This window comes from Bos grunniens, chromosome 5 (assembly GCF_055505025.1).
Source record: "Bos grunniens cultivar Pamir isolate PY7600 chromosome 5, Bosgru_T2T1.0, whole genome shotgun sequence".
Taxonomy (NCBI): domain Eukaryota; kingdom Metazoa; phylum Chordata; class Mammalia; order Artiodactyla; family Bovidae; genus Bos; species Bos grunniens.
The window spans coordinates 15,458,783-15,477,975 of NC_141169.1; the positions used below are offsets into that span (position 1 = coordinate 15,458,783).

Genomic DNA, 19,193 nt, shown 5'->3' on the forward strand with positions numbered 1-19,193 from the left:
ATTAGAGTAGAAAATTTGTAGATTGATACTCAGCTTGGAGCTAGTTTGTTTTAGTCCTGGAACACAGCACCACCTAGTGGCTCCTTTTGTAATTTAGTCACGCGCTATATAAACATGGTACATGGCTCCTCCGTCCATGGGATTCTCTAGGCAAGAATACTGGAATGGGTTGCCATTGCCTTCTCCAGGGGATCTTCCTGACCCAGGGATCGAACCCAGGTCTCCCGCATTGCAGGCAGACGCTTTAACCTCTGAACCACCAGGGAAACCAGAAATTTAAAGTAGCTCTAACCAAATGCTACTAATTTACTACACTTGTTAAAACATAGCTTCAATCAAAAATAAGATAGAAACAAATATATGTGTAGAAAAACAGGAAAGAAATATCAATAACCTCAGATATGCAGATGACACCACCCTTATGACAGAAAGTGAAGAGAAAAAGCCTCTTGATGAAAGTGAAAAAGGAGAGTGAAAAAGCTGGCTTAAAGCTCAACATTCAGAAAATGAAGATCATGGCATCTGGTCCCATCGCTTCATGGGAAATAGATGGGGAAACGGTGGAAACAGTGTCAGGCTTTATTTTGGGGGGCTCCAAAATCACTGCAGATGGTGACTGCAGCCATGAAATTAAAAGACACTTATTCCTTGAAAGAAAAGTTATGACCAACCTAGACAGCATATTAAAAAGTAGAGACTACTTTGCCAACAAAGGTCCATCTAGTCAAGGCTATGGTTTTTCCAGTGGTCGTGTATGGATGTGAGAGTTGGACTGTGAAGAAAGCTGAGCGCCAAAGAATTGATGCTTTTGAACTGTGGTGTTGGAGAAGACTCTTGAGAGTTCCTTGTACTGCAAGGAGATCCAACCAGCCTATTCTAAAGGAGATCAGCCCTGGGTGTTCCTTGGAAGGAATGATGCTGAAGCTGAAACTCCAGTACTTTGGCCACTTCATGCGAAGAGTTGACTCATTGGAAAAGACTCTGATGCTGGGAGGGATTGGGAGCAGGAGGAGAAGGGGACAACAGAGGATGAGATGGCTGGATGGCATCACCGACTCGATGGACGTGAATTTGAGTGAACTCCGGGAGTTGGTGATGGACAGGGAGGCCTGGCGGGCTGCGATTCATGGAGTCACAAAGAGTCCGACATGACTGAGTGACTGAACTGAACTGAATTGAACTGAGAAGGGATTTAAGATTAAAGATTTAAGATTAAAATACACATAGTTAGGCCTTAAGCTCAAAATATAAAATTTATTTGATTTCTTGATATAGGCAAGATACCTAGAAAGGGAAACATTAATGTTAATATGTATACATTGTTTTATTCATTCACTCAGCAAATATTCATCTATCCCATATGATCAAGTCCATATTTATTGTTAGATTAAAGGGACAGAAACAAACTTGTCTTTGCCCTCATGCTTCTGACTTTGGTAGGCAAAAAGGCATTAAACAAATAAATACGTTACTGTGGATTTTTATTTCTAATGTATCAAATGAGATCAGGGTTCATATTTTCTTTCTGCCATTTACTGGCTGTGTCACCTTGCTCTTTCTGTAAACTGGGAAGAGAAGTACCTACTCTATAGGATTGTTGAGTTTTCAAATACTGTATGTGAAGAATTTGGTCTTGGGCTTGTAACGTATATAATAGTCATTGTCAAATGTGGGTCTCAAATATCTGAAGAGAATGGCAGTGGACTTATGATTACCTATTTCATCAAATAAGTCAGAACGTGGAAAATGCTGAATCATCTACTATATGGAATAGTACTCCAGAAGGATATGACTGAAGAGCAGTGATTATTGACAACTAACATTTTTTTTTTCCCCTAGCAGAATGCTTTAACTAATTCATTTTTGTTTTGAGTATTTTGCTACTAATGGTAACTAGCCTTAAATAACCACTGAAAAAAGGAGTATAGCTTAAGGATTGTTTTCTGTGGCTTTACAATACGGCATGGATAACGATAACATTTTAGGGGCTGATTAACTTTTAGGTCAGAATGTCTCACTTCATTCAAGGAAGACTGTAATTAAGTGGTGGTGTGATGATGCATGACTTAGTTGAAGTTATAGTCTCGTTCATTTAAGCCACTAATCATAGCTCAGATTCAGTCTCTTTGCAGCTGATTTTTTAAACAATATAATTTCTCCAGGTTGAATATATTTGAGATTGTGGCACAATCACAAATTTGTTAACACAAAGCATAACCCTCATTGCTTCTGTTACTTTGATAATTACAGTTTACCGTAGATGCGTGACACTGCTTGGGTTGAATTGCTCAAGTGCAATTGAGAGTGAACTCTATAAAAAATACGTGGCTCTTTTAGGTCATTTTATTTATCAAAACTGTCAAGGATTTAGGGGAAATATAGATGATTAAGTGGAAAACTAATTTGTGATATTTTATCAAGATGTAATGAATGAGTCTTAGGTTGCTCGGTTGGTAAAGAATTCGCCTGCAATCCGGGAGACCCCGGTTCAGTTCCTGGGTTGGGAAGATCCTCTGGAGAAGGGCAAGTCTACCCACTCCAGTATTCTGGCTTGGAGAATTCCATGGACTGTTTTGGGCTTCCCTTGTAGCTCAGCTGGTAAAGAATCTGCCCGCAATGCCCGAGACTTGGGTTCGATCTCTGGGTTGGAAAGATCCCCTGGAGAAGGGAAGGGCTACCCACTCCAGTATTCTGGCCTGCAGAATTCCATGGACTGTATAGTCCTTGGGGTCTCAAAGAGTCGGACACGACTGAGTGACTTTCACTAGGTTATATGAGACAGTTCATTTTTAAGTCATGAAATGAAGTGAAACCTACCAGGCTCCTCCATCCATGGAATTTTCCAGGCAAGAGAACTGGAGTGGGTTGCCATTTCCTTCTCCAGGGGATCTTCCCAACCCAGGGATAGAACCCAGATCTTCTGCATTGCAGGTAGACACTTTACTGTCTGATCTACCTCATAAGAGACAGAAAATATTAGTTTTCCAAATATTTGTATATTACCCTTCGGTAATATAGGAACACAACTATGAATGTTATAAATATTTTAGTTTTGCCACAGGGCTAAGATAATGCATTTGTTCAGTTATTTGAGAAGCATTTAGTGACCATTTACTATGCCCCAGTTGCTCTTTTATCAGGCTGATCATACACTGATGAATACCTATGGGCATTAATTCTATATTGACCTTAATTTTTAGAGCATAAAGCAATTTTATTTGTGTGATTATTTTCATGCATGTATCAAAATGATTGAACTTCCCTGGTGGCTCAGTGGTAAAGAATCTGCCTGCCAATGCAGGAGATGTGGTTTCAATCCCTGGGTCAGGAAGATCCCCAGAAGGAGGAAATGGCAACCCACTTCAGTTTTAATTTTCTTGCCTGGGAAATCCCTTGGACAGAAGAGCCTGGGAGACTACAGTCCATGGGGGTCACAAAAGAGTTGGCCATGACTTAGCAACTAAATTAACAACAATCAAAATTATTAGTGTAAAAGTTTATTTGATCTCATATGTTTGGGAAAATCTAGAGTACAACAGAATATACATTGCTGTATCATGAGGAAATTTTTTTAATTTAACTTAACTTATTTTTGACACTGGGTCTTCGTTGCTGCACACGGGCTTTTCTCTGGTTGCAGCGAGAAGGGGCTGCTCTGTAGTTGTGGGGCACAGGCTTCTCGTTGCTGTGGCTTCTCTTGTTTTGGAGCTTGGTCTCTAGGTGCACATGGTTAAGTAGTTGTGATGTGGGGGCTCAGTAGTTGCCACTTTGGGGGCTTAGTTGCCCCATGGCATGTGGGATCTTCCTGGACCGGGGATTAAACCAGTATCCCCTGCATTGCAGGGTGGATTCTGAACCACTGGACCACCAGGGAAGTCCCAGAAAATGTTTAAATGTTCAGTACAAGGGAGGAGGAAATACCAAGAAATACTGCATATTCAAAAGTAGACACCATCGGCAAGTACACTGAAGCAGCTATCACTCCTATACTGCAATTAGAGAGCTTGCCACATTATAACTAGAACTTAATTGTGTTTATGTGCTTGTAAAGTAGTGTTCAAAATCCTTCAAGCTAGGCTTCAACAGTACATGAACCAAGAACTTCCACATTTTCAAGCTGGGTTTAGAAAAGGCAGAGGGACCAGAGATCAAATTGCCTAAATCTGTTGGATCATAGAAAAAGCAAGAGAACTCCAGGAAAACATCTACTTCTGCTTCAATGACTATGCTAAAGCCTTTGACTGTGTGGACCACAACAAACTGAAAAATTCTTCAAAAGATGGGAACACCAGGCCCCCTTACCTGCCTGCTGAGAAACCTGTATGCAGGTGAAGAAGCAGCAGTTAGAACTGGACATGGAACAACAGACTAGTTTAAAAGGGGAAATGAATATGTCAAGGCTGTATATTTCACCCTGCTTATTTAACTTCTATGCAGAGTACATCATGCAAAATACCAAGCTGGATGAAGCACAAGCTGGAATCAAATTGCTGGGAGGAATACCAATAACCTCAGATATACAGATGACACCACCCTTATGGCATAAAATGAAGAGGAACTAAAGAGCCTCTTCGGAGAAGGCAGTGGCAACCCACTCCAGTACTCTTGCCTGGAAAATCCCATGGATGGAGGAGCCTGGTAGGCTGTAGTCGATGGGGTCACGAAGAGTCGGACACTTACTGAGCAACTTCACTTTCACTTTTCACTTTCATGCATTGGAGAAGGAAATGGCAACCCACTCCAGTGTTCTTGCCTGGAGAATCCCAGGGACGGCAGAGCCTGGTGGGCTGCCGTCTGTGGGGTTGCACAGAGTCAGACACGATTGAAGCAACTTAGCAGCAGCAGCAGCAGCAGCAGCAAAGAGCCTTTTGATGAAGGTGGAAGAGGAGAGTGAAAAAGCTAGCTTAAAACTCAACATTCAGAAAACTAAGATAATGCCATCTGGTCCCATCACTTCATGGCAAATAGATGGGGAAACAATGGAAACAGTGACAGACTTTATTTTCCTGGGCTCCAAAATCACTGCTGAAGGTGACTGCAGTCATGAGATTAAAAGACTCTTGCTCCTTGGAAGAAAAGCTATGACAAATCTAGACAGTGTACTAAAAAGAAGACTCATCACTCTGCTAACAAAGGTCCATCTAGTAAAAGCTATGGTTTTTCCAGTAGTCGTGTATGGATGTGAGAGTTGGACCATAAAGAAAGCTGAGCACCGAAGAATTGATGCTTTTGAACTGTGGTGTTGGAGAAGACTCTTGAACTGCAAGGACATCAAACCAGTCCATCCTAAAGGAAATCGGTCCTGATCATTGGAGGACTGATGCTGAAGCTGAAGCTCCAATACTTTGGCCACATGATGTAAAGAGCCAACTCATTGGAAAAGACCCTGATGCTGGGAAAGATTGAGGGCAGGAGGAGAAGGGGATGACAGAGGATGAGATGGTTGGATGGCATCACTGACTCAATGGAGATGAGTTTGAGCAAACTCTGGGAGATGCTGAAGGACAGGGCAGCCTGGTGTGCTAGTCCATGGGCTTGCAAAGAGTTGGACACAACCGAGCAACTGAGCAACACCAACAACAAAACAGTATATTATTAAATTGGGCAGGAGAATATAAATGGTAGAATAGCATTTGTTACTATAAAGCTGCAGCTGTAGGGTTTTCAGTTTTTAAGTGTTCGATTCTAGTGTGTTTAGTTTTTTAATGTAGAATCAGTTTTCTAATTATAGAATTTATGGTATCTCCTTTGGACAAATTATAGGGACATTACACAGCAGTTATCCTGACACAGGTAGGTAAGTATGTTTCTTTCTGAAAAGTTATAAAAAAGAAATTTGTTTCAAAAGTTGTTTTAGATTATTGGTAATTGAGAAATTCCTAAAGTCATTTTGAAACTAGAAAATTCATTCACCAAATGTTTAACAAATACCAGATATTGCTTTTGCTACTTAAAGAAAGGGGTAGACAAATCCCTTCTTTCTGTTTCCATGAATGTATGATCTTCCCATTCACTTACACAAATATGTAAATGTAAAACTTTATTGCACAGGAAATTTCCACATGAAGAGGAGTTGCACACTTAAGAATTTTATGCTTTCCCCAGCTTTTTTTGAAGTAATAATGCTTTCAATTTCAATGAAACACTTAAAATTTCTTTTGCACGTGTTATACCCTAGTATATATGCTAGTATACACTATAAAGCTAGTAATTTTTAAATTGTTGTTTGGTACATAGGAAATCTGCCCTTAGGACACCCAATGTGGCAATATGAAAGTATTCTTACTATAAAGCAATTTAGTTTATATATTTATTTCAGTGCATAGACTCAATTATAGTGAAGAAGCAACACATCATTACATTATTACTGTGCCAAGTTTACTTAGGTGAGAGATCCTGAGTTTAATACATGGAATGCTTTTCAGTAATCTCAAAATATTTATATCTGATATGTTCTCATAGAACTATAAGTGTAGTCCTTAATATACCTACCATAAAGTTCAATACATTCTTTGATGTTGAATTTTCTTTAGTTGAAAAGACTTAAAAAGAGAAAAGTTTCTTAGGAAAAAAGCTTCATGAAGTAGTGAGTGCACGGTAATATCTCAATAATAGGAAATGTTATAAATGTATGATAATAAGTATTCATGATTTGTTATACTGCAGATTCTATATGATCTGGGTATATTACATTATTCAATAGTAAAGGATGGTTCATACTTTTATAATACAGAAGCATAATAGAATGTTGTTTTTATTGCATAGTTCAGTTACTTTTGCATGTTTCTACTTATTACAAGTTCTGTAATATCTCTTCTCAGTTAAACTTGCTTCATTTTTAGAAGAGAGTTGAGCTATTCTAGTTGAAATATGGCAGGTTGGTTTTAAAATCTGTTCCTGGTCTGTTATGGCTTCTGATACTATCCAGGTATCCCAAAGATACTGTCAAACACAGATCTTAAATGGTTATATAGTGCAGTCCTGAAAATAATGCCAAGAGACATGAAGAACAGGAAAATGGATTTGATGAAAAGTCAAGGAGTAAACTAATGAATGATTATATTATTATTGCTTCTATGTTTATTACCTTTGAACTTGAGTTGGTCATGAATGATTACATATATTTATAGATTACATTCTATGAGGGGAAGAAATGTGGTAAAATGGCCAGATAGCTTAAATGAAATTGAGTTGTTAATAAAAGTGGGTTTCAATATATAGCATTACTTTTTTTTAGACGAAAAATTTAAAACAATTTTTCAAGGTTAATATAGTTTGTCTTCATTATATTTAAATAATGATATGCTCTGATTTTTTTTTAATTCTCTAGGTTGCAACAATAACATTTCAAGATTTGCCAGGCTGTAGTCTCTCTACACTGGCAGAGTGTCCAAATCTTCAGTTTCTGTCTCTTCGACGCTGTGGATTAACTTCCTTGCACAGTCTGAGTAACTGCAAAAGATTGAAGTACATTGATGCACAGGTGTGTCCTATGTTATCATTATTTATTTTATAATAAAATGTAAAACAGATTCAGGTGTACATTTAAGAAGTGACAATTTTGAAGAAACATTTAATAAAATAGCCTGTAACTCAGGGTCTAGAGAGATCAAGGGCCAACATTTGTGAGAGCCATATAGGAAAGATGCTTAGGTGGTATGACCTGGGGAATTATCTTCATTCGTAGGTGACAGAGTTATTGTTTTGTTACTTTTTGTTGCATAACAAATGACCACATTATTTAATAAGTTAAAAACAAAAAAAGCAGCCATTTTATTTTACTCTACTTCTGTGGGCCATGAATTGAGGCAAGACTTATTCTGGGCATTCTATCTGTCTCACACTGTGTTGCCTAGATGTCTGATGTACTTTGCAGTTGGGGCTGGAATGTCCAAATACATTCTTTGATATGTCTGGCACTGGAAGGTTGAAATTTCCCTCCCTCTGTATGTCTCTCTCTGTCCCCTCCCACCACCTTGGGCATCTTTACAGGGTGAGCTTTCCAAAAAGCCAGTCTTCAATATTAGGGCTTAGCAAGCATCTGCCTGCATCATACTAGCTTATGTTCTATTCACTAAACTTTCATTTCAAGTAGGAGCGGACTGTGAGTATGTGTGAATATTGGGTTGTGAAGTTTATAGGAAACTGCTTACAAAATAATAATCTACTGCAATCTGCTTTCTGGTTCCTAATGAGTCATATCTTTCCCACATGCAAAAGGACTCATGTCCCAAAGACCCCTGAGTCTTATAAACTTATGACATCAGACTTGGAATTGAAGCACAGAATCTTCTTATCTGAATCAAATCCAAGTGGAGATGATCTGCTCAGAGAGAGTTCTTTCAACTCAGAGATCTATAAAGTTAAGGGAAAGGTAGTCTTCTTTCACTCCCCCACACCCATGCATGGTGGTGAGACAGCCAGTTCAGTTCAGTTCAGTTGCTCAGTCGTGTCCGACTTTTTGCGACCCCATGAATCATAGCACGCCAAGCCTCCCTGTCCATCATCAACTCCCAGAGTTCACCCAGACTCATGTCCATTGAGTCAGTGATGCCATCCAGCCATCTGATCCTCTATCGTCCCCTTCTTCTCCTGCCCCCAATCCCTTCCAGCATCAGAGTCTTTTCCAGTGAGTCAACTCTTCGCATGAGACAGCCAAGACTTAGTTAATTACAAGAGTCCTTATCCTTAAGTATGGGAGAGAACAAGAAGCTCATGGCAGTCCTTAGTCCATAGCTAAGAATGTAGCATTCGTTCTTAGTAAGGTCTTGGTTCTGCTCCACGGGAATAATTCTCTATGACTCTTGGTTCTGCCCAATAGTCTTTTAAGTCCATTCTCAAGGCATACCTTCTTTTGCATTGCAGCTGAGAATTTTTTTCAATCTCTTTCTTTCTTATAGAAGATTGGGGGCAGGATGCTAGAGTTACATTTTATTTTTGATTCTTTTCAGTTCAGACTGACACTGCTTCCACCAATATGATTTTCTTTTCAAACATTTTGTTTCCTATGCTTATTAAGTTTACTCCAGTTAACAAAGACTATACTCATAGATATTTTTGAGAGAGTGTTGTGAGACTATACCATTAAGATTCTTAAAAGCCCATTTATCTTTTTGAGAGCTTCCTTTGTGGCTCAACTGGTAAAGAATCCACCTGCAACGCGGGAGACCTAGATTCAATTCCTGGGTTGGAAAGATCTCCTGGACAAGGGAAAGGCTACCCACTCCAGTATTCTGGTCTGCAGAATTCCATGAACTGTATAGTCCATGGGGTCACAAAGAGTCTGACACGACTGAGCAACTTTCACTTTCAAACATTCACTTTATTTTTCTGAAGTCTTAAAAAAGAGAATGCTGTTGTATCCCTGACATATGATCTTGACCTTGAGACCAATATTCTGTATTGCAGAGATATGTATATTTAGTAAAAGTATAAATCTGCGTATAAGATACATACCTAATTCATGGTATTGACGTAGCAAAAGGAACTGAGGAAGGGAAATGGGTAGATTTCAAATTTTTCAATGTTTGATTTCTTTAAAGTAAGTTTGTTAGCAACTGTGACCAAATCGTTCAGTCTTGTTCAGATAGTCTGAAATGTTTTGTTATTGGTCCTCAATATTTTCTCTATTTTAAAAGATTATTAATAAGTTTAAATCAGTTAATTATTTGATTGCCTAATATTTTCATTCAGATAGTATAACATTCTACATCAGATCAGATCAGATCAGTCGCTCAGTCATGTCCAACTCTTTGCGACCCCATGAATCGCAGCACGCCAGGCCTCCCTGTCCATCACCAACTCCCGGAGTTCACTCAGACTCACGTCCATCGAGTCAGTGATGCCATCCAGCCATCTCATCCTCTGTCATCCCCTTCTCCTCCTGCCCCCAATCCCTCCCAGCATCAGAGTCTTTTCCAATGAGTCAACTCTTCGCATGAGGTGGCCAAAGTACTGGAGTTTCAGCTTCAGCATCATTCCTTCCAAAGAAATCCCAGGGCTGATCTCCTTCAGAATGGACTGGTTGGATCTCCTTGCAGTCCAAGGGACTCTCAAGAGTCTTGTCCAACACCACAGTTCAAAAGCATCAATTCTTCGGCGCTCAGCCTTCTTTACAGTCCAACTCTCACATCCTTACATGACCACAGGAAAAACCATAGCCTTGACTAGACGAACCTTTGTTGGCAAAGTAATGTCTCTGCTTTTGAATATGTTATCTAGGTTGGTCATAACTTTCCTTCCAAGGAGTAAGCGTCTTTTAATTTCATGGCTGCAGTCACCATGTGCAGTGATTTTGGAGCCCAGAAAAATAAAGCCTGACACTGTTTCGACTGTTTCCCCATCTATTTCCCATGAAGGGATGGGACCAGATGCCATGATCTTCGTTTTCTGAATGTTGAGGTTTAAGCCTCAACATTTAAGCCAACTTTTCCACTCTCCACTTTTACTTTCATCAAGAGGCTTTTTAGTTCCTCTTCACTTTCTGCCATAAGGGTGGTGTCATCTGCATATCTGAGGTTATTGATATTTCTCCTGGCAATCTTGATTCCAGCTTGTGTTTCTTCTAGTCCAGCGTTTCTCATGATGTACTCTGCATGTAAGTTAAATAAACAGGGTGACAATATACAGCCTTGTCGAATGCCTTTTCCTATTTGGAACCAGTCTGTTGTTCCATGTCCAGTTCTAACTGTTGCTTCCTGACCTGCATACAAATTTCTCAAGAGGCAGATCAGGTGGTCTGGTATTTCCATCTCTTTCAGAATTTTCCACAGTTTATTGTGATCCACACAGTCAAAGGCTTTGGCATAGTTAATAAAGCAGAAATAGATGTTTTTCTGGAACTCTCTTGCTTTTTCCATGATCCAGCGGATGTTGGCAATTTGATCTCTGGTTCCTCTGCCTTTTCTAAAACCAGATTGAACATCAGGAAGTTCACAGTTCGTATATTGCTAAAGCCTGGCTTGGAGAATTTTGAGCATTACTTTACTAGCGTGTGAGATGAGTGCAATTGTGTGGTAGTTTGAGCATTCTTTGGCATTGCCTTTCTTTGGGATTGGAATGAAAACTGACCTTTTCCAGTCCTGTGGCCACTGCTGAGTTTTCCAAATTTGCTGGCATATTGAGTGCAGCACTTTCACAGCATCATCTTTCAGGATTTGGAATAGCCCAACTGGAATTCCATCACCTCCACTAGCTTTGTTCGTAGTGATGCTTTCTAAGGCCCACTTGACTTCACATTCCAGGATGTCTGGCTCTAGGTCAGTGATCACACCATCGTGATTATCTGGGTTGTGAAGATCTTTTTTGTACAGTTCTTCTGTGTATTCTTGCCATCTCTTCTTAATATCTTCTGCTTCTGTTAGGTCCATACCATTTCTGTCCTTTATCGAGCTCATCTTTGCATGAAATGTTCCTTTGGTATCTCTGATTTTCTTGAAGAGATCCCTAGTCTTTCCCATTCTGTTGTTTTCCTCTATTTCTTTGCACTAATCGCTGAAGAAGGCTTTCTTATCTCTTCTTGCTATTCTTTGGAACTCTGCATTCAGATGTTTATATCTTTCCTTTGCTCCTTTGCTTTTCGCTTCTCTTCTTTTCACAACTATTTGTAAGACCTCCCCAGACAGCCATTTTGCTTTTTTGCATTTCTTTACATAGTTGTCTTAAAAGTTAGGGATTCAGATAATGATTTAAATTCAAGTATATCATCTGTTTTCTTTTCTACAAGCTTTAAATGTTTCATTAGTAAGCCATTGAGATAAAACTAATTAAATTTGTTCTTTGTTTTAGGAAAACCATATTGAGACTATCAACTGTGAAAATTTGGAAAATCTCTGCATTGTTCTTCTTAATAAAAATCAGTTGACTTCTCTTCATGGTTTGGATGGCTGCACTAATATCCAAAGTCTTGAACTTTCACATAATAAAATCACTCGAATTGGTGAGAACAATGGAATTTGAATATATCAACATTTATTTTTCATGATTATATATTGTTTCATTTATTCTTCTTTAAGAAAAGGACACAATCTCTAATTTACTAATTTTATCCAAGCCATACTTATTTAATCTTTTACCCAGAAGGAAACAAAACTATTTTTAATATATATAAAAGGAATATGCTCCTACCACTGGCAAATGGGTAGTCATTAGCAGCTCCTTAAATTAGTATATTTACCTCCCTGTCCCTTTTCTTATAACTAATAGTGATTTGAACTCTACTGGGGAATATATTGATATATATTATTATATATATAACATACCCTTGTTTGTTGCCATCATAGTTTTATAGGCCCTATGCTTACTATTGGCTTCCCAGCTGGTGCTAGTGGTAAAGAATCTGCCTGCCAAAGCAGGAGATGCAAGAGATGCAAGTTTGATCCCTGGGTCAGGAAGATCCCCTGGAGGAGGGTACCACAACCCACTCCAGTCTTATTGCCTGGGGAATTCTATGGACAGAGGAGCCTGGTAGGCTGCAGAGTTGGGCACCAGTGAAATAACTTAGCACATACATGCTTACTATCTTCTCAGGAGCTGTCATTACTGTTTCTTGATAGGACATTTCTCTCTTTACCTACATACATCACTTGTACTAACCTCTCCTTCTTTGTGCATGCACGCTGAGTTGCTAAATCATGTCTGACCCTTGGCAACTCCTTGGACAGCAGCCTGCCAGGCTCCTGTGTCCATGGGATTTCTCAGGCAAGAATACTGGAGTCGGTTGCCTTTTCCTTCTTCAGGGGATCTTCCCAAGCATGTCTCCTGCATGAACTCCTGTCTCCTGCATGAACTCCTGTGTCCTGCAATAGCAGGCAGATTATTTACCATTGAGCCACCTAGAAGCCCCTTCCTTCTTTAAATAAGGCTACTACCACATAAAAAGAAAGAACTTGTCTCTTTGAATCTCCCTCATTGTCTTTGTCCCTCCATCTGTCATTATGAGACATTACTTTGCCAACAAAGGTCTGTATAGTCAAAGCTATGCATTTTTCCAGTATCTATATAGCTCTGTATCAATAGCAGTTTCCACCCTTATTCTTTGTAATCCATAAAATTCTGTGATGAAAATTCTTTTATTTTTAGGTGTTTTTCTTGTTTTGGGATCTATGTAGGATAACTTTTATAAAGTTTAAAATTAAAATTTTTTTTTAAATTTTGCATTGGGGTATTTTGCCAATTAACAAACAATGTTGTGAACAGAGAAGGGACCCAGCCATACACATACACATGTATCCATTCTCCCCCCAAACTCCCCTCCCATCCAGGGCACTGCACAACACTGAGCAGAGTTCCATGTGCTATCCAGTAGGTTCTTGCTCGCTATCTGGACATGCTTTTTCTTATTTAAGATCAGCCCTCCTGTTTTCCATAAGTGTCCCTGTCATTCTCCTCTGGTATATTCCTCCATCATTTATCGCCTTCCTCATGTCAGATTTTTCCTGTTGCCATTCATTTCTGCCACTGCCTCAACTCTCTTTCCCATTGTTGTTAAGTCTTGTGAAAGACTGTTCTGTTCTTGCTCTCACTTCTCATGTCTTACTACTCAACCTCTCTTTTCTGCCACCTGAAATTCAGCTTCTACTCACTTCTATACATTTTCAGTGGGGTAAGTCTAAAATAAAACTCTAATGTTTTTCACTTATGTTTGGCTTAAAATTCTCTGGGTTTTTGTTGTTATTGTGTTTTATTTTTATTTTCTATTGTAGCTTTGAGATTCTCAAGGGACTTGATAAGGGCTTGTTGTCCAGTCACTCAGTCATATCTGACTCTTTGCAACACCATGGACTACAGTCTGCCTGGCTTCCCTGTCCTTCACTATCTCCTGCAGTTTGCTCAAACTCATGTCCATTGAGTCGGTGATGCCATCTAACCATCTCGTCCTCTGTTGCCTCCTTCTCTTCCTGCTCTCAGTCTTTCCCAGCATTAGGGTCTTTTCCAATGAGTTGGCTCTTCACATCAGTGACCAGAGTATTGGAGCTTCAGCTTCAGCTTCAGTCCTTCCAGTGAATATTCAGGGTTGATTTCCTTTAGGATTGACTGGTTTGATCTCCTTGCAGTCCAAGGGACTCTCAAGAGTCTTCTCCAGTGCCTCAGTTGGAAAGCATTGATTCTTTGGCATTCAGCTTTCTTTTTGGTCCAGTTCTCACATCTGTACATGACTACTGGAAAAACACATAGCTTTGGCCATATGGATCTTTTTGTTGACAGAGTAATGTCTCTGCTTTTTAAAACACTGTCTAGATTTGTCATAGCTTTTCTTCCAAGGAGCCAGCGTTGTTTAATTTCATGGCTGCAGTCACTATCCGCAGTGATTTTGGAGCCCAAGAAAATAATGTCTGTTACTGTTTCTATTGTTTCCCCATCTATTTGCCATAAAGTGATGGGACCGGATGGCATTATCTTAGTTTTTTGAACGTTAAGTTTCAAGTCAGCTTTTTCACTCTCCCTTTTCACCTTCATCAAGAGATTCTTTAGTTCCTCTTCATTTTCTGCCATAAGGGTAGTGTCATCTGCATATCTTAGATTATTGATATTTTTCCCATCAATGTTGATTACAGCTTGTGCTTCATTCAGCCTGGCATTTCATATGATGTACTCTGCATATAGGCTTCCCTGGTAGCTCAGTTGGTAAAGAATCTGCCTGCAATACAGGAGACCCTGGTTTGATACCTGGGTTGGGAAGATCCGCTGGAGAAGGGATAGGCTACCTACTCCAGTTTTGTTGGGTTTCCCTTGTGGCTTAGCTCAGAATCTGCCTGCAGTGAGGGAGACCTGGGTTCGACACCTGGGTTGGGAAGATCTCCTGGTGAAGGGAAAGGCTACCCACTCCAGTTTTGTTAGGTTTCCCTTGGCTCAGCTTAGAATCCGCCTGCAGTGAGGGATACCTGGGTTGCGAAGATCCCCTGGAGAAGGGAAAGGCTACCCACTCCAGTATTCTGGCCTGGAGAATTGCATGAAGTGTGTATAGTCCATGGGGTCACAAAGAATCGGACTCGACTGAGCGACTTTCACTTTCACTTTGCATACAAGTTAAATAAGCAGGTTGACAATATACCACCTTGACATACTCCTTTCCCAATTTGGAACCAGTCCATTTTTCCATGTCCAGTTCTAACTATTAATTCTTGACTTGTGTACAGGTTTCACAGGAAGGTAAGGTAATCTGGTATTCCCATCTCTTTAAGAATTTTCCACAGTTTGTTGTGACCCACACAGTCAAAGTCTTTACTATGGTCAAGCAGAAGCAGGTGTTTTTCTGGAACAATATTGCTTTTTCTATGATCCAGTGGATGTTGGCAGTTTGATTTCTGGTTCCTCTGCCTTTTCTAAATACAGCTTGTAAATCTGGAAGTTCTTGGTTCACACACTGTTGAAGCCTAGCTTGAAGAATTTTGAACATTACTTTGCTAGCATGTGAAATGAGTGCAGTTGTGTCTGAATGAATGTTCTTTGGCATTGCCCTTCTTTGAGATTGGAATGAAAACTGACCTTTTCCAGACTTGTTGCCACTGCTGAGCTTTCCAAATTTGTTGGCATATTGAGTAATATAATGGTTAAATATAATCTAGCCTTAAATAATGGTTAATCAATAATTTTCAAAAAATTCTGAATTAGATAAAAATATTACTTTGGTATACTACTAATGGCTTAAAATACTGTACCCCTAAAAGGTACATTCTTTCTACCTTCTCTAACCTACATTTGTTAGGAAATGTGATATGGACTGAATTATCAGGGAATGGGATTGGAGCAAATGAAGGAGCAGTAAGCCTACTCTCTGTGTTTAGGACTGATTCTACTTAGGCCTTCTAAATACTAATTTTATTTGTTTGCTTATATTTTTTTTCTTTCTTTTTTTTCTTGTTGAAAATTTCAAACATTTACAAAATAAATACATGGAGATTCCATGTACCATATTCAACATTTGGTACATCATTACTATTTGTTTTTCTTCTTCTTCTTTTTTAAAACAAATCCCCAAATCAGAGAGCTTCATCCTTTCATACCTTAGGAGATTTTTAAAAATAATACAGTCCCTCCTTAACTACAATGCATTGTGTCACCTAATAAAATTAATAATGATTCCTCTTTCAAGTAATAATCCATGATGCAAGTTTCTTTATTTTCTTAATATTATCAGGGTTTGTTTGACTCATAACCCAATGACCACATATAACATTCACATGGGTGACTGGAAGTTCTCTTTAATCTCTTGCAGTCCTTCCACTTTTCTTTGTCCATACTGTTGATTTTTTGCAAACCTTTATTAATTGCCCTATACAGTCTGGGCAATTTCCATAAACCTTTATTAATATGACCTATTTTGGGTTTATCCATTTACTTCTTTTTAGTGTATTAAAATTGTTTCACTATGCATGTAAATGTTTCATTTCCTGTTATTGAAAGCTAGTTAACAGGCTTGATTTAATTAAAATTTAGTCATTTTTTGGCAGGAATTTTTCATTTGTGCTTCATAATGCCTTACATCGGAAGTCATACAGCGTTTATTCGCTTTTAATGATGCTACAATTACATATTGGGCATGCTAGTAATAGGCTGAATGCTCCATTATAAGGTTCCCCACCCAACAAGCTTGTATCTAATGCTCTCACTTATTGATTATTATGGCCTGAATCAATTATTAATGCAACGGGGAATACAAAAGTGAGTTTTCTAATTTGAGCTTTCCTTCCACATTTTTAAAGCTGGAATAATTTAACTATTTGGTTACCTTGGAATCATTTGTAGATGAAAGATAGGGCTATGCCTATCTTTATATTAACAAACTATACAATAAGGTCTTATTAGTCCTTGTTACTTTCAGTGCTCCCAAGTGATTTTTGTTTGTTTGTTTTATTTTTTTGCATTGTTTTGGCACTTGTTTTCTCTCTCTCCCTGCTTTCTCTCTTTCTGAGTATTCTTATGAACTTATATAAATTTATAGTACAGAATATTTCAGTTTCTGTTCTTATTATACTGTTTGACGCTCAAACTGTCCTGTCCTGTGAATTTGAGTAAAGACAGAAAATATTGATATCTCCAATTCAAATTTACTTTTTGAACTTTATAGTTGTGTTCCTTTTCTGTTCCACTATAGTCCTTGGTTGATACCAACACTAACATAACTATTTGCTATATATTATAATATATATATAATAGCTTTGAAACAATAGTGCCAACATTAGAAACATTCAGAAGAATTTAAAGGAAAGCTACTACATTAATTTTGAGATTTTTTTTGCACTTCTTTTGGCCCTTGTACTTTGTTACCCAAATGGTATGCTTACTTGGAGTATTTTATCCTTGTGATTATGTTATGAATTTGAAATATAATTGCTTCACTTTTCCCATTTAATTCAATTTTACTTTTGAGATGTAAAGCAGCTATATGTTTCTAGAGTCAAACTACATTTAAAAACTCAAAGAGGTTGTGCTTTCATGCTTGTTCTTTTCACTCTGTTCTCCCATCTGCTTTTTTGTATATAGATATATATGTATAATAATACATGTGTATCACATATATAATATGTGTTTATAAATATACATACATAGATATATATATAAGAAAATATGTGCATATGATAATCCTTTCTTTCACAAAATATAGAATACTTTAAATACTATTCTTTATCTTGCTCTTTTTCATTTAATAACATACAGACAATTAATTCATAGTGTTCTTTTTCCATGGGTTGATAGTATTCGATTGTGTGCATTGACCAGAGTCTATTCCACTCATTTCTGGTTGACGGACAATGCATGGTTTACAATCTTGCACACTGCTACAATGATTAACCTGATACCTATGTCATTTCATACTTTATCAGATATATCTTGAGGTTAATTTCCTGATGTATATACTTTTGGGGACAAAGGACATCTTTAATCTAGGAACACAGTGCCAGATACACTTTATATGGGTTATAGGTTGTATCATTTTGCCCTCCTGCTAATTCATGTTAATACTGGGGGTTTGGTGGGGGTTTTTTTGTTTGTTTGTTTTTCTTCTGTTTATTATGTTTTTCTTTTCAATTTTTAAGTTAAATATACAATTCAATTATTCTTTTTCATTTTTTACTCTTGTTGACATAAGTACTTAAGTCTATAAATTTTCCTCAGAGCAGTATTTATTCTGCAATTCCTGATATATGGATATTTTCATTTGTTCTATAATTTAATGAAGTGTTTTATCTTTTACCTAAAAATTTAAATTTCCATATGGAAAGGCCATTTTTGTTGTCATTTTTTTTTCTAGTTTTATTGCATTATAGTCGGAGAATTATTTTTGTTCTTATATCTGCTTTTTGAAACTTGTGTTTTTCTAATATGTGGTTAATTTTCAGGAATGTTTCATGTGTACTTGAAGGGTTTTTTGTTGTTGGAATATAGAGTATATATTTTCGTCTTTTAGCTCTACATTAGTGCTCTTCTATTTTTGGTTTTCTATGTCTACTTGATTCACCTTACTGAAGGAGTTGAGCTAGTTTAAATGTATCTTAAAAAAATTTTTTTTAATTAATTTATTTTTGTCTGTGCTGGGCCATCCTTGCTGTGCGTGGGCTTTCTCTAGATGCAACGAGCAGGAGCTGCTCCTTAGTGCGGGTGTGCGGGTTCTGTAGCTGCGGCTCCTCGGCTCTGGCGCTCAGGCTCGGTAGTTGTGGTACGTGGGCTTAGTTGCTCCGTGACATATGGGAACTTCCAGGTGGATCAGGGGTGGAACCCATACCTCCTTCATTGTCAGGCGGGTTCTGTCACTGAGCCCTCAGGGAAGCCCTAAACGTATTCTTAATGAGCCTACTTCTTTATTTACATCCTTTGGTTTCTGCTTGATGAACATTGCTCCATGCAGTTACACAGACACTCTTATCTGTGTTATATTTATTGTGGATTTTAGCCTTGAAAAGTATAAGTTCCCTTCTTTCTCTCTCTAATACTTTGGTGACTGAATTCTACCTTATCTGATAGGTTTCATTTTGTTTGTATTTGCCTAATCTAAAAAAAAAAAAAAAGTTTTAAACCTTTCTGAGTCACTTTGTTTTAGGTATGTACTTGTATTCAGCATGGATTGGGATTTTATTTACTGATCTGAGCTTAAATGTTTCTCTCTTATACACTGTGGCTGTTTGGACTTATTAATTTAATTCATATGCTTTGTTTTGGTACTGAGCCCACTCAGGATGAATCTCTGTCTTTCT

The 19,193-nt window shown here is 38.2% G+C and overlaps 1 protein-coding gene across 4 annotated transcripts in view; it reads left to right on the forward strand.

Moving 5' to 3' along the window:
- Nucleotides 1-19,193, forward strand: part of LRRIQ1 (leucine rich repeats and IQ motif containing 1) — a 236,041-nt gene that overhangs the window by 28,662 nt on the left and 188,186 nt on the right. For all 4 annotated transcript variants that reach the window (XM_086403705.1, XM_086403709.1, XM_086403708.1 and 1 more), the window contains exons 9-10: nucleotides 7,331-7,483; nucleotides 11,788-11,938. In XM_086403705.1, coding sequence (XP_086259831.1) covers nucleotides 7,331-7,483; nucleotides 11,788-11,938 — 304 coding nt within the window. The remainder of the gene's footprint in view (nucleotides 1-7,330; nucleotides 7,484-11,787; nucleotides 11,939-19,193) is intronic.